This window comes from Molothrus ater, chromosome 3 (genome assembly GCF_012460135.2).
Source record: "Molothrus ater isolate BHLD 08-10-18 breed brown headed cowbird chromosome 3, BPBGC_Mater_1.1, whole genome shotgun sequence".
Lineage (NCBI taxonomy): Eukaryota > Metazoa > Chordata > Aves > Passeriformes > Icteridae > Molothrus > Molothrus ater.
In genome coordinates this window covers 57,092,114-57,105,745 of record NC_050480.2, presented here as the reverse complement: position 1 = coordinate 57,105,745, position 13,632 = coordinate 57,092,114, and the positions used below count along the sequence as shown (strand labels likewise).

Genomic DNA, 13,632 nt, shown 5'->3' with positions numbered 1-13,632 from the left:
ACAATTTGGCAGAACATACATTATATTAGATTGATCTGCTGGACACAAAATGTGAAAAGTTGCCACCAATTAATCAATATATATATTCAGAACTTGTGTTTTAAATTATTTCAAAAATGAAAAATTCCAAGAATATGCTTGGACTCTTTATAGGAAAGAAACACCTGCTTGGTTTTAGCCAGGGCCCAGCTCACAACAGAAGTTCTTCAACTAGCAGCATGCATAACTGTTACAACATTCTCCCAGAACAAGCAGAAGAGTTGACACACCTCATGGATACCTCCTCTGTATAGAGACAGTCACAACTCCCCCCCCGCCCCCCACCTTTAAGGATAGGCTCCTGCTTTTTTACTACAGAGGTGAACTCTGCTTAAATGTGATTATCCATTAATGAAAACTCAAAGATGCAAGGAGTAGGAAAATGAAACCTATTCAAGGTCTTCACCTGAAAAATCCAACACCTCACAAAGTGAATCTTATTATGCTCTGTAGGTGCATAGTGACAACCAGAAGTTGGTGAACAAATTCTCACGACATTTCAAATTGCCACTAGGCAATTTGTCACACTGAAAGATGCTAAACACGTATTTTGAAAGAAGCTCCAATTTTCTGTATGTTATTATTTGGCATATTAGCTGCAGCAGTCTGCTTCCTTTGACCAGTCAGGCTCTGAAAGGATTGCAGAAAGACCTGTATCAACATATGCCACTGCAACAGCCTTCAGCTAGTCTGTAAAAAACCCCAATCAATGAGGCACCAGAAGCTAGCATAGATGACAGCTGGAGTAGAGATTGACAGGACAGGAAAAGAGGATGTGCAATCTTGAATCATATGGGGATGCAGTATGCTGGAGTCAATCTTTAGATGAGGTAGAGTGTTACATGGTCGAATAAGAGCCTTCTGCAAAGGGACTGTCCAGCAAGCCAGAACAGAGCCCTGGGTCAAGTGAGCAGGGGAGACACTAAAAGAGTTTTTTTGAATTTGCCTGTTTGTCACTTGAATCTTTTTCTTTGCCTGAGGAAGTAAAAACTGAAGAAACTAAATCTTAATTGTGAGAGGAAAACATGAGAAAGGAACCTCTGCAATCCTTCAATGCATGCCATAAGAATGCAAAAAACACCCAAATACAAGTTTTCAGAAGCAGAGTTTTAAGAGAATTCTAAGACTTCATTTGAGGCCAACAAGGAACGAGTCACTGCTCCTTACAGCCTCCAGTGAGCAAGAAAGCAAGCTAACAATGAGCATGCAGGCTCCATGAAGCTCTCATTTCATCTGGATCAAGGCAGCACAATCCAGCTCTGTATATAACAGCAAACTACTGTGTGACAACGGCAATGTCTGAGTTACACACCTATAGAAGCCCTCACTTCTCTGCACCTGCCCTCTGCCTTAACGCTTTCCCAAGCCACCATCCTCTATCATTACTTTCTACAGGATCAACATGATCCACATCAAACTACAATGACCAAACTGCATCAGTACCACAATCTACTGCAGAGCATACTACACACCACATACACCCAGAGTTAACTTAAAAGGTGTTATGGTAATAGAATTAATCGTGTCAGGGAGGTTTGTTCTCACTGAAATCGGGGCTTCAATAACAAGAGTAACAAGGGGCATATGAATCCATAGAAGTTTAACTGCTTCACACATAAAAATCTATCAACAAAATTAGCAAAGGCTTTTTTAAAGCAGTTGAAAAAGTATGCATGTGTACCAAAATGGGATGGATAATGTATGTTTAAAACATAGATTTTTTATTTTTTTTTAATGCACTTTGGATTTGCTAATTTGTCAAAACCAGCAATGAAATCAAAGTACTTTGGTCTCCTCTTGGGATATGGAGCTTTCTCCCTCCTGTGCACCATGGCTGCTACTGGGGTTTTTGCATTCTCCTCCCAGCTCCTCTGGAAATGACGGGAACAGAAGGATTGGAGCAATACAAGCAGGGATCAATTTCCCTATTTTATTCACTCCTGTACTGCTGTACAGACAGCATCCTTGCTGATGTGAGCTTTCTGCTGGACAAGAAGACTGATACTTTACTGCACAGTCCTTTGCAGAAGGATTGTTTCCCTCCCCATGACCAACTGAAATTTTATTCAAGCATGTTGTCGTCTTGTGGCTCAACAGCCCAAAATTACAGACAAGCTCAGAGTGAAAACAGTTAACAGGACCTCTCTACTTAGGAATTAATTAGATTCAGTTGTTTTAGGATCCACATAACTGAGAAAGTAAGGGCACACTTAGGCCAAATCTCTTTTGGCAGAGACTCACCACAGTACTACGTCACACCCTGATTTTGCAATCTATATCCATTGCTGCCAAGCAGAGAGTAATGCTTCATTTAATCCACACCCTTGTATAATTTGGCTGAGAATACTTCCTTTAGCCTGAAGGCTCAGCAGTAATTACCCTAACATACACCAATTTCAAGTAAATATAAATGGTGTTCTTTAGATAAAGTTTTTGGAATTTCAAAGATTGCTGTTATTGTGCATGGTATTTAGTGTAATTTTTAGAGAAATGTTTTAATTAACTTACCTAGAAGAAATATGAGAAAGAACATATAAAAAAGGAACATGTGTATCTTTGATCTCAGTATAAACAATTCTAGCAAGTTTAACTAGAAAATACAAACTCTTATGACATTTATAACATCTTATCAATCAGATAGAAGAAACTGGATAAGCAACCTTTTACAATAGAAGAACTAGATTGTCATTACTGTTAATGGTTATGTCTCTGTGTCATTACTATTCTATTGGAACATTTTTGTGGTTAGATGAATCTATTTATACAACTTATGTTTTCAAATTAAAAAATCATTTTTACTATTCATTTTTTAAACGTAAACACCCAACTCTTCTAGCGTAAGACAAGATGCTGTATTTGCACCTTGAGCCAGAACTCTGACATTGTCCAATGATGTGGGCAGCACAGCAGGGTCACAGAGCTCTGAGGAAGCTCCTTCTCCTGCAGAATGGCCTGAGCTGCCTGTAAGCCATGATAAAAGCAACAGGCATGTCCTGATACTCTTGATTTTTATTTACTGCCAAAGTCAGCTGTAAGCTGGAACATCATGAGCCTTTGTAATCTATTTGCACTGAAGAAACTGAGTCACAGCTACTTCAAAATGTAAATGGTATAGCCAAATAGGTTATAAAAGAAGGAGGTATAAAAAAATAACATCTTGTGATAGATATTCCTATTGTTTTAAAAGAAAACTTGCTTTGAGAAAAATATCTGTAAGCTCTATTTTTCAGTTCTTCCATAGCATTAGAAGCAAATAATAATGAAAAAAGTTTTTATCTTCTTTCTTTCTCCCTTCTCTTACACATTTCCTTTAAGTCAAAGTGAGAGGTATAAATATCTTAAAATGAATGATCATCTTCCCCAGGGGAGTTCCCATTCAAATTAACAGACATATATAAAAAAGCACTTTAGACTTAAAGCTCTTCTGCTTATGGTAAAAATACTTTAAGCAAACATCAGTGTAATTACATCAGTTGACACTTGCTGAGAGCTGATCTGTGGTGTTGAGCTGGTGATTTCTCTCTACTGAGTCCTCCTACCATTTAAAAAAAAAAGAGAAAATCTGTTAACTGGATCTTAAACTTAAGTCATTGTAATACTCAGTGACTATGCAGTAATCTTTAGTTAAAACAAAGGCTTGTAATGACTGTAAAGGTTGTTATCTTTGGTTAATAGGAGGAAAAAATCCCACAACAGAATAATATACTCAAAAACCAAGGGACTAAAATAAGTCAAGTTTACCCACTTAGAAAGTGCCAGTATTCTGCATTATTGCTATCTGTTATTACAGATGAAGTGGTGGTGGGGCTGTTTAAATAATTCAGTTTCCAAAAGAAAGAAAACATACATACTTGATCCAGCCACAGAGTTAAAATCAATTACATCCTACAAATCACAGAAAACATGAGAATTCTTCAAAGTAGCAATAAGATATTTATTGCAATAACAGAAAGCAACTCACATTTCTACATTTAAGAATGTAAAAGAAAATACTAGGTAAAATTCTTAATTTTTTGGCATCAGTATCCCATTAGAATAATTAAATGAAAAGGATCACATTTTTAAAAATCCACCCCCATAAAAATATAAGAACAGTTCTCTTGAGAATTTTTTAATTTCTGAAAAGTGTGTCAGGCAGAATTAGTTCTTCAGATATATGACAGAGCAGGAAGACAACAAACTGCGTAAGACCATAGAAATATAACTGCAAAGTGAGAGACAAGAACCAGGCACTTATTTCTTTCATCTTGATGCACATTCCCCTTTTTCAAACACATGACACAATCTACTAGCAGCAGATTTCAGCTTGCAGGAAGCTAACCACTCCACAAGCATTTATTCTCATCGCTTCCTATGTTGGCAGCACCTCTATAGCACACACTGAAAGTGTTCTGCACTTCTGTTCAGCCCCAGACTCCATGGGTAGCAGAGTGCTATCAAAACATATTTTGCCCACTGGACTGTCTGATCAAGGCCACTAAGAATATCCCTTTGTGAAGGGGGAACTTGAATTTCTTCCTCTGTAGAAGAAGGAGGGAGTAATATTAGTAAGAATAAACGGAAAAGATAAACAGATTAGGCAAACAATCTGTTTATTGTAACAGATATTATATATATATAATATTATAAAGGCTACTAAACAATTTTGCACAAGCCTCATAACATCACTTCATTATTTTCTCAATCAATAACACAAAAAAAGGCCTGCAGACTCACCAACGCTAATGAAATTGAGAAACTTTGTGAAATTATTATACATTACCTACTTCCCTTTTGTAAGTTTTTTCATAAATAAAAAATAAAGTAAAATTAGTTCCCTATAATGACCTATAGCAGATTGTACTACACTCACACCACTTTCAATTAATAGTGTGGGTTCTGAACCATTTTTAGGTGTGTATTTGGTTCTCTTCACCATAACGTTTCTGCCCCAATTTTAAGAAGATGTGGGGATAAAAAGAAAGATGTCAATGGAACTTAGACATTATGACAAATTGCTACAGCATTTCCATAGCTCTGATCTGTGCAGCCCTGCTAGCTTAATTGCTTTCACCATCACAGAAAATCTAAATGAAGCTGCTGGGCAAGCTAATGAGCAGCATACATTACAATTCAACAAGGAACAGATATACCCACTATTCTTTCAAAACAAAACTGAGTTCTTTTCTTGTGTTTATATTCTTGGCAAGAAGTCTTTTACACATACTCAAGATATTTCTCTTAAAAACTGGATAGGTAGATATTTCACTCCTATGTTAAAATACAGTATTAACACTAATATGCTAGGAACAAAAAAAGTATGTTTTCAGTGATCCATGTGCCATTCAATTTGCCTGCACGGACTGGATCCAGTAACAGATTTCTCCAAAGGGCACTCCCTCTAAACAAAAACATTCCCCCACCCTAAAATTACATATTTTCAGCACAGTAGTGCAGGGAAGATGGCAATGGTGCCACCTGTACCACATGGCTTCTCTTAGTCATCTTCTGTCTTTCAATCACCTCTTTCATGAGGTACTACAAATACTGTACTTCATCTTATACTTGGACTATAGAGTTCACATACATGCACTCTTCTATTAATATATACTCTTGTTGTTTTTTAGTATCTGTTTGGAATATTTTGTTGATGATTATTCTAAAATTAGAAAAAAATAAGTTATTAGACTAACAAAATTGAATTGAATTGTTCATTTGATACATGTTCAATTACACCTTGTGTAAGCCTTATTTCCCCTAAGAGTTTCTCAGTAAGAGATGAAAAGAATAAGGCTACACTGAACAAGCTTTCTGCAGACATTCTTCCTTGAGTGGCGAAAAAATTATGTGAAAGGCATATAGCCACCAAAAAACCCAAACAAGCCCATCCAATTCCTTCAGGGCTGTTGCAGTACTGAAGGAGAGATGTTACAGAGTTGGGGAGAAAGTATGAAATATTGGGGGGGGAGGGGATCAATGATTTAACATACTTATGAGACTGCAACTTTTGACATGTATTTCTGTAGCATCTCTGCACAATGTGAATTTTGCTACTTGGTGCAGCAAAATTGTACCTCCTTTTTCTGATTCCAAGAAAAAACCCAAGAATAAAAAATGTATTTTAACAACATTTAACTGATGCATTAATATTTCTGATATCTTTATGTAGAAATCTATTTCACCATCTGCTTGGGACTGAAAGAAGCAGTTTTAAATAGTCTGTCAAATGTTACAGAGAACTTAAATATGAAGTCAGTTTTGTTAATTTTTTTAGAGAGCAATAAAGAGTGTTTTGAAGCTTTCCCTTTATATAGGTGGAAAACACCTTTGACTGTCAGTTGTGTTAATGGAGAGAAAATTTCTAACTGTTCTCAACCCTGCCAAAATGTTGTGTTTTTTGTTTTTGAGATTTTCTTTAAAGATACAAGAACCATCACGTTTCTAGCACATACGTAATTAATTTTTAAGAGCAAGTTTAATTAACTGGTTTTATTGAAGTCCAAATTTCAGTGAACAGATCTGTGTAGTATTTATAGTCAAGCTTCAATCTCCCACATAATTAACAATTAGGGTCACTGTTAATTACAATGACTTGAAACCTAAAACTTATTTTAGAAAGCATGTCCTGAACATTATGATAGTTACTGAAGAATCACTGTTGAATAAAGCCCAAAGATGCCAGATATTTCTTTCATGGCATGCCACAGACCTCCAAAACAGTGTGTCAGAGGAAGGTGATTTCACTGTCCAAAGATACTCAGTCTTAAGGAGGAAAGGCAAACAAAATTTTCCAGAGGGGATTTTAATGTCTGTGAGCTAGAATGAGCAATTGAAAATCTGGAGTTTTTGCGACTTCTCTATTTGTTAAAAAAATAACAACTAGGAAATGGGTCATCCTGGAAGAAGTTATGAAAGAGGAGGATATGAGAAGAAAGAGACAGGAATGTTTAAGACAAAGTTCTGGATAATGCTACAGTACAGTGCTGCAGAACAGCACTACAGGCCAGGTATGATAAAACTGGCACTAAGCATGAGTGTAGCCAGGGCCATACAGCACAGGCAAGGTAAAACCTCAATTCTGACTATCAAAGACAGATCTCAATCAAATTACCAAGGAAGAAAAAAAAAAAAAAAAAAAGGAAAGCAAAGGAAGAAGAAAAGAAGTTCAGCAACCTTAAATATTACATACCTCTAGGGACAGATTCCTTAAAGTACTAAACACCCATAAGACTTTGTGAATCTAAACTACAAATGTAAAACCCAAAGGGGATGACTTTCTCCAAAGACAAACATCTAGCAGACTTTTCAAAATTACTGACATTGTTATGAGCACAGGTACAACTATACTGAGGCAGACACAAAAATTATTCTGATGTGGTAAAATGAGTCACAACCCTGATGAAAAAATTCAGCAAACAGGCCGTCATGACAGACAGTAAGAAAACCTAAGTTCCATGCCTTTCCCTCAAATTTAAAACAATCTTTGTGAGAGGAACGCACACAACACACATTTTCTTAAATTCTGTTAAATCTGATGAAATGTCTCTAATGAAGTGCTTTATAGGTAACACATAAAAATAAGTGGATCCATGTTGTACTTGCTTTGTGGCTCTTATTTGCTAATTACTATTTGACAAAATTCATTATGTTTTTCTAGTAATTCTAACCATGCTCTTGACCAAACTCTCTCTTGCACAGCACTGCACAGAATCGATAGGAAAGCAGTAGATGTTGTTAACTTGGAATTTGGCAAGACTTTCAACACTGTCCCCCATAACATTCCCACAGATGAACAGCTCAGGTGTGCACTGTGTAAAACAGACAGTGCAGCAGACTGGAAGTTGGCGGAGTTGGAGAGTTTAGAGCCTTGTAACCACTCACATGAAACCTAACTGGAGACTTTAGACCAGTGGTGCACTCAGCAGGTCAGTACTGGTGTCCACACTTGAACTTCTCCTTTAATGACCTGGATGACAGGACCGAGTGCATCCTCAATGAATTTGCAGATGATAAAAATCTGGGAGGAGGAGCTGATACAGCAGAGGAACATGCTGCCATTCAGAGGCGCCTTGACAATGCACACAAATGGGCCAACAAGAACCTCTGGAAGCTCAACAATGGGAAATGCCAAGTCCTGAACTAGGGGAGAAATAATCCCATGTACCAAAGCAGACTGAAATATACAAAATATAATTTAAACATAATTAAAAATCCCTTCATGTGAGAACAGTCAAATATTGTGATAGGTTGTCCAGAGATGTTTTAGAGTCTCCATCCTTAGAGACATTCAAAACCCAAATGGATACAGTCACTGAGCTCTAGGTGAGTCCACTTTAAGGAGGAGGGTTGGGCTCCATGGTCAATAATATCATGATCTTGTCTTTACTCATCTCACATAAAGAATATTCTGTCATTGAGAAAGATACTGAAGCTCTCTATCAGATAATTAAACAATTAATTACTTCATTTAGAGCAAACTGGTTGGAAACAAAGGCAGTCCTGCCTTGGCATCCATGAGCTAACTATTCTTGAAGGAAGTGGGGAAATAGAATAAATAGCAGAATAAGGCTGGGGCTTTGTTAAAATCTATAAATCTGTGAAATTATGCACTTGAAGAAAAGCCAAAACACGTGATATGTCAGGGTATACAGAACCCACTTGTCAAAATGAACACACATATTTAAAAGCTATAGCAGTGAATATTAGTTTTATTTGAAGTATTATATTACAAAGTCACAAATAGCTAATTCTGCAAATGTATCTGGATATGAAAAGATTTAAATGTCAGGAAAGATCTGCTGTAGTACTGCTACTGCCCATATATAGCACATAGATAGAAACACTGCTTTTCCACTGCTTCCTACCTCAGGCAAGACTGAGACAATTAAACTGTCTTTTAAAAAGAAAGAGCTGCATATATTCAGGCTGCTACACTCCCCATACTACAAGATATCAGCTACCTCCTCACCAAACTGTTAGAGCATGCACATACACCAGTTACGTGATTAAATATACTGCTAACAGAGCTTTACACGTGTAAATGGAATTCTGCATTTTGCTTTAAGAAGCACTAGATGCACAGTAAAAGGTGACAGAACTGAACTGTCAACATAACCTTCAGGAATATGGAACCATCTGCTGGATCTCTAGTACAGGCAATTGTTAACAATGCAGCATCCCAATTAAAATAAGTACAAAATGAAAATATATTTTGTATATAAAACCAACACAGAAAATAAAGGTTCTGTCCTCAGAGCACAATCAATAGATCAATAGAAACATTTAAGTACAGATTACCTATTATTCAAAAGCAAAATTTATCTGGCAGTTAGGACCTGTGAACAGCAGCACTTATCTTCACAGGTTATAACCAATGGGGAATGATGAAATAGATAAGTAAATCTTTTTCATGTTTTACTGAAAACAAGTCTACCACAATAGAACAACCTGGAGGCCCACAAAACGACAGAGAAGTAATTCACAATTTTAAAACATTTTCTTACAGAAAAATCTATTTTAATTGTGGCCCATTAGTATTTTTATGGTTGCTTTCCCTTAAAAATCTTCCTGTTCACATGGCTTCTTCTTTACTATATTTCCTATTTGACTATGCTTCCCTGGTATAAATACTTTCCTGTACCTGTGGATCATCTTGGAAGTAAAAATCAGCTTTGGAAACAAAAACACTGAGAGTGTTCATACACAGCTATAACATACACCTATGTTCCCTCATGCTACTTAGGAAGTCCCCATCAACATTTTTATCTGTGCTTCTGCATAAAGTAAAATTCAAGAAAATAAAATTTCTTGGTTTGAGCAATACTAGGAATAGCCACGTAGAACAACTTAAAAGCATATGTTAATGTTCTTTAAAGGGTTAGTCCACTTACGTTAAGTATTCACAATATGTAAGCATATGTGTTCTGCTGCCTCTGTGAGATTTATACACAGTGGAAATAACATGCATCCATTAGCAACAGATGAATATTATTATGGCTCCAAGCTCCTTCGTTTAAGTAGACAATAAAAATACTGAAGTTAATTGGTGTATGGCCATTTGCATTGTGAATTAGTGACTAAAAGTGATTCTGAGACCAGGGGTCTATCTTTTAGACCATGCTAAGGACCATTTCCCCAGCTGCTCAGAAAAAGTAATCATAACTTCATTTGCGAAAAAAATTGTCTGCCTTTAGGAGATAATTCTATATAATTATAGAGATTATTCCTATCTTTACTATCTACATTTTAAATCTCTATTACGTGTTTTTATTTCATTATATATTCCACCCTCCCTCTGGAATTCTTTTTACTCCTCTCAAGGATACAAAACAAAAACACTTTGAAATTAAGGTGCCAATTTTCTGTCTTATTTACAGGTGCCCAGAAAAAATGGCATGAAATTATAAATTTTGTTATTAAATACTGTGATTATCAATGAAACAGATATTATTAGCAAAGTAAGCATCACAAATGTACATAATTGCATTGCTTATCTTTTTCTCCAAATCTTTCAATATAAAATATCTTTAGGAAAAAATAAATCTAAAAATAGATTAAAAAACAACTGCAAATAGACTATCAAGCACTAAGGTTTTGTAGTAGTATATATGCTTTTAAATTCTATTCTTTTTGAGTGCCCATGTTTAAGATACTTCAGTAAGCATTAAAATATTATCAAAATATTAAATTAAGAAAAGGCTGGCAATCTCATCCTCTTCTATGAATTTACAGCACTAATAAATAGGTGTACAGCTTAATAAAGAAAAATTTTACAAAGAAACATGCATCAGCATTGGACAGTATCACACTGGACTTAAACAGTATCACATATAACAAAACTGGGTTAGTCCCTGAAAGAGCTGCACAGCAAAATTTTTAAAGGCAGAAAATAAAAAAATCCTCATAGAAGTTATCACCCCTTCTGTACAAAAAGTGAAGAAATAAAGAAACTTACCACTTTCAGCAGTGAAAGAATACAGAGGATTCAGTGGAAGACTCAGAGCACCCGACAGCCTTAGCTTGGAGTGCGGTGACAGAGATGATGGTGCAGGAAGCAAGAGATTGGAGTTTGCCTGTAATAGGAAGACAAATCAGAAAGTGAAGTCTAATTTCCTGGGTCACTTACTGATGCAATAGCTAGAAGAGAAATATGTGTTTACTGTAAATAACTATTAAATTCCAGGAAAAAAAAATTAAAGCTTAAGTCGATGAAGACTAACAACGTCAATATTTATTTTTTCTTAGTATTTGGACATACAGACTTGGAAAAATTACTGGCACAGCAACAAAATCAATTGTGTGTTTATATATGAATACTAACTCTCAAGCAGTGCAAACAATGAAACAGAATTGTCTAAACCAGCATTTTGTTGCATCTTCGTGTATAAACATAAGACGTGTATATGCTCATAAACTTATAAGTGTAAAATAATTTCTCATTTTTGAGTACTCAAACTACACTATATCCATGAAGAGATACTCACCACTATAGGAAAAAAAAAAAATCTTAAACCAATCCTAGCCCAGAACTGATTTCTGTAAAGCAATAAACACCAACATCCCAGGCACTTCCTACATGTAAATCATACATAATATAATTCCAGTCTAATCTCCATAGCAACAAAGAAAATGTAGTTAAAATCCATTTTCCTATGGACTTTATATATATATATATACACACACACACATACAACTATTACAAAACAAAAGCCCTTCCCAAACCTTACTCTTGTAATATTATCCAATACACTCTATGAAAAGAAATTTAATGATCTCAAGTTTTTGGTTGATCCAACTGAGAATTTTACTGTTTGTTAAATATATTTTCACTGCCTTAATACACTAAAGCCAAGGCAGAAGAAAAACAGGCCTTGAATAAAATATTTGTAGCTTTCCACAAGCAAGGTATTCATATGCTAAAATTAATGAGAGTTATTTACATAACATAATTCTTGACCCTTTTAAAAGTCAAGCCTATTTCATCATATAGAATAAAAGCATATGGTTACTCAATCCAACTGAAATCTCCCAGTTAGTAAAGTACTATCTCTGGCCTCAGTAAACTCTAGATCAGAACCTTAAACATAAGTGGTGGGCCAGTGATATCTTGCGAATTTTCAAACTACTGCATTGTAAATTCTGTTTAAAGAAAGGAGACAATCACTGATTCACTTGGGTTTAACTACCTCAAAAATGACCTATTTTATATAACTATTCTTTCTGTAATTCAATAATTATTATTCAATTCAATAATGCACAGTATTTGGGTATTGGCAAATTACCTGAAATGCAGGTAATTTAGCAATAAAAATGTGTGTTGAATTACTTGACTGGGCCAGAGGGTATCTGCCACCCAATCCTCTGCACCACTACACCTGACCATCTTAATGTGTCTAGTTTTTGTGCAGGAATATGGATTTCATTCTAATGTGGAGAGTTTATAGCAAAAATTATCTTTGACTAACAAGGAATCTTGCAGCAAAAGAGCACAACTGTAATAACTATACTCCAAAGCTGACAGAAAGAAAAGTAAGATAGAAAATCAGATTAATTCATTGAACATGATTTCAAAAAAGCATTAAACCTACTAGATTTTACTACAGTGTACAAATTTAAATGAATGCTAGTAAGCAGTAGTTGGGAAATGTTATCAGAATGGAGGCCTGCTTTTCTGAACAACTGCAACAATAAAATCAATCTGCTTTTCTTACATTTACATATGCAAGCAAGCTTCATTAATATAAAGTTTTGTCTTATACAAAAGAATGGTGGAAAGCCATTAGATTACATATTTACTCAAACACAGAAAAAATAATCTGCTCTGCAAATGTTTTGATCTCAGCTTCCAGTATTTCATCTTCTTTAATCCACTGTAAACTCTAGGGAGAGCCTTTTTCCCTAGATAAATGAGAAGATCTCCCCTTTGCATGAATTTCTTGCTAAGTGCACACTTCACCACAAGACAAACAGAGGCTTTCCAGTCGCTCTCTTTCAAATTTACTATCAAAAGTTAGATTTCAGATAACACCAGGAAATGAAGACAGGTTGACTATACTGACCTTTGGAAATCAAGTTTAACAGGACAGAACAAACTATTGAAAACTAACACTTAATAGATGCCTCCCCAGTTCATCCTGGAAGGAAGAATTATAAAGCTAAGCTTGTCTTGATTCTGGTCCTTGAACAAATTATATCAGGGATTTGGAACTCTATGTAAATTATTCCTGTACAACACTTAATTCACTTCTCTTTATTTTCCTGCTGTATTATGCAAACACTCTCACTATACGTGCCAAATAGCATGCTTTGAAATCAAATGCAACAAGACAGCACAGAAGAGAGGGCTGAATGTGCAGTCCTGAGGATTTAAGAAAATCACCTCTTCTAAAATGCAGCCTAAGTTCCATTAGAGTACTTCCTTTCTGTCCAAGGCCTTAAAAACAAGCTGAAAACCTTTTTAATAAAAGAGATATTAAAAATTAAGTTTTAAGTAGTCTTACATGAAGTGATTTATACCTCCCCTTGATGGCAGTGAAGCTGAATTCAGGTGAGCAATAAAAGACTGCCCATCCAAAGCAGAGTTTTAATGACCTTTCTGCCACTAGCTCTTAAGTA

At 35.6% G+C, this 13,632-nt stretch overlaps 1 protein-coding gene across 1 annotated transcript in view; it reads right to left on the bottom strand.

The window, feature by feature from the left end:
- The window catches only part of AHI1 (Abelson helper integration site 1), an 82,368-nt gene that overhangs the window by 34,994 nt on the left and 33,742 nt on the right, over window positions 1-13,632 (bottom strand). The window contains exon 18 of the mRNA XM_036380625.2: window positions 10,973-11,090. Within this exon, the coding sequence (XP_036236518.1) occupies window positions 10,973-11,090 (118 nt within the window). The remainder of the gene's footprint in view (window positions 1-10,972; window positions 11,091-13,632) is intronic.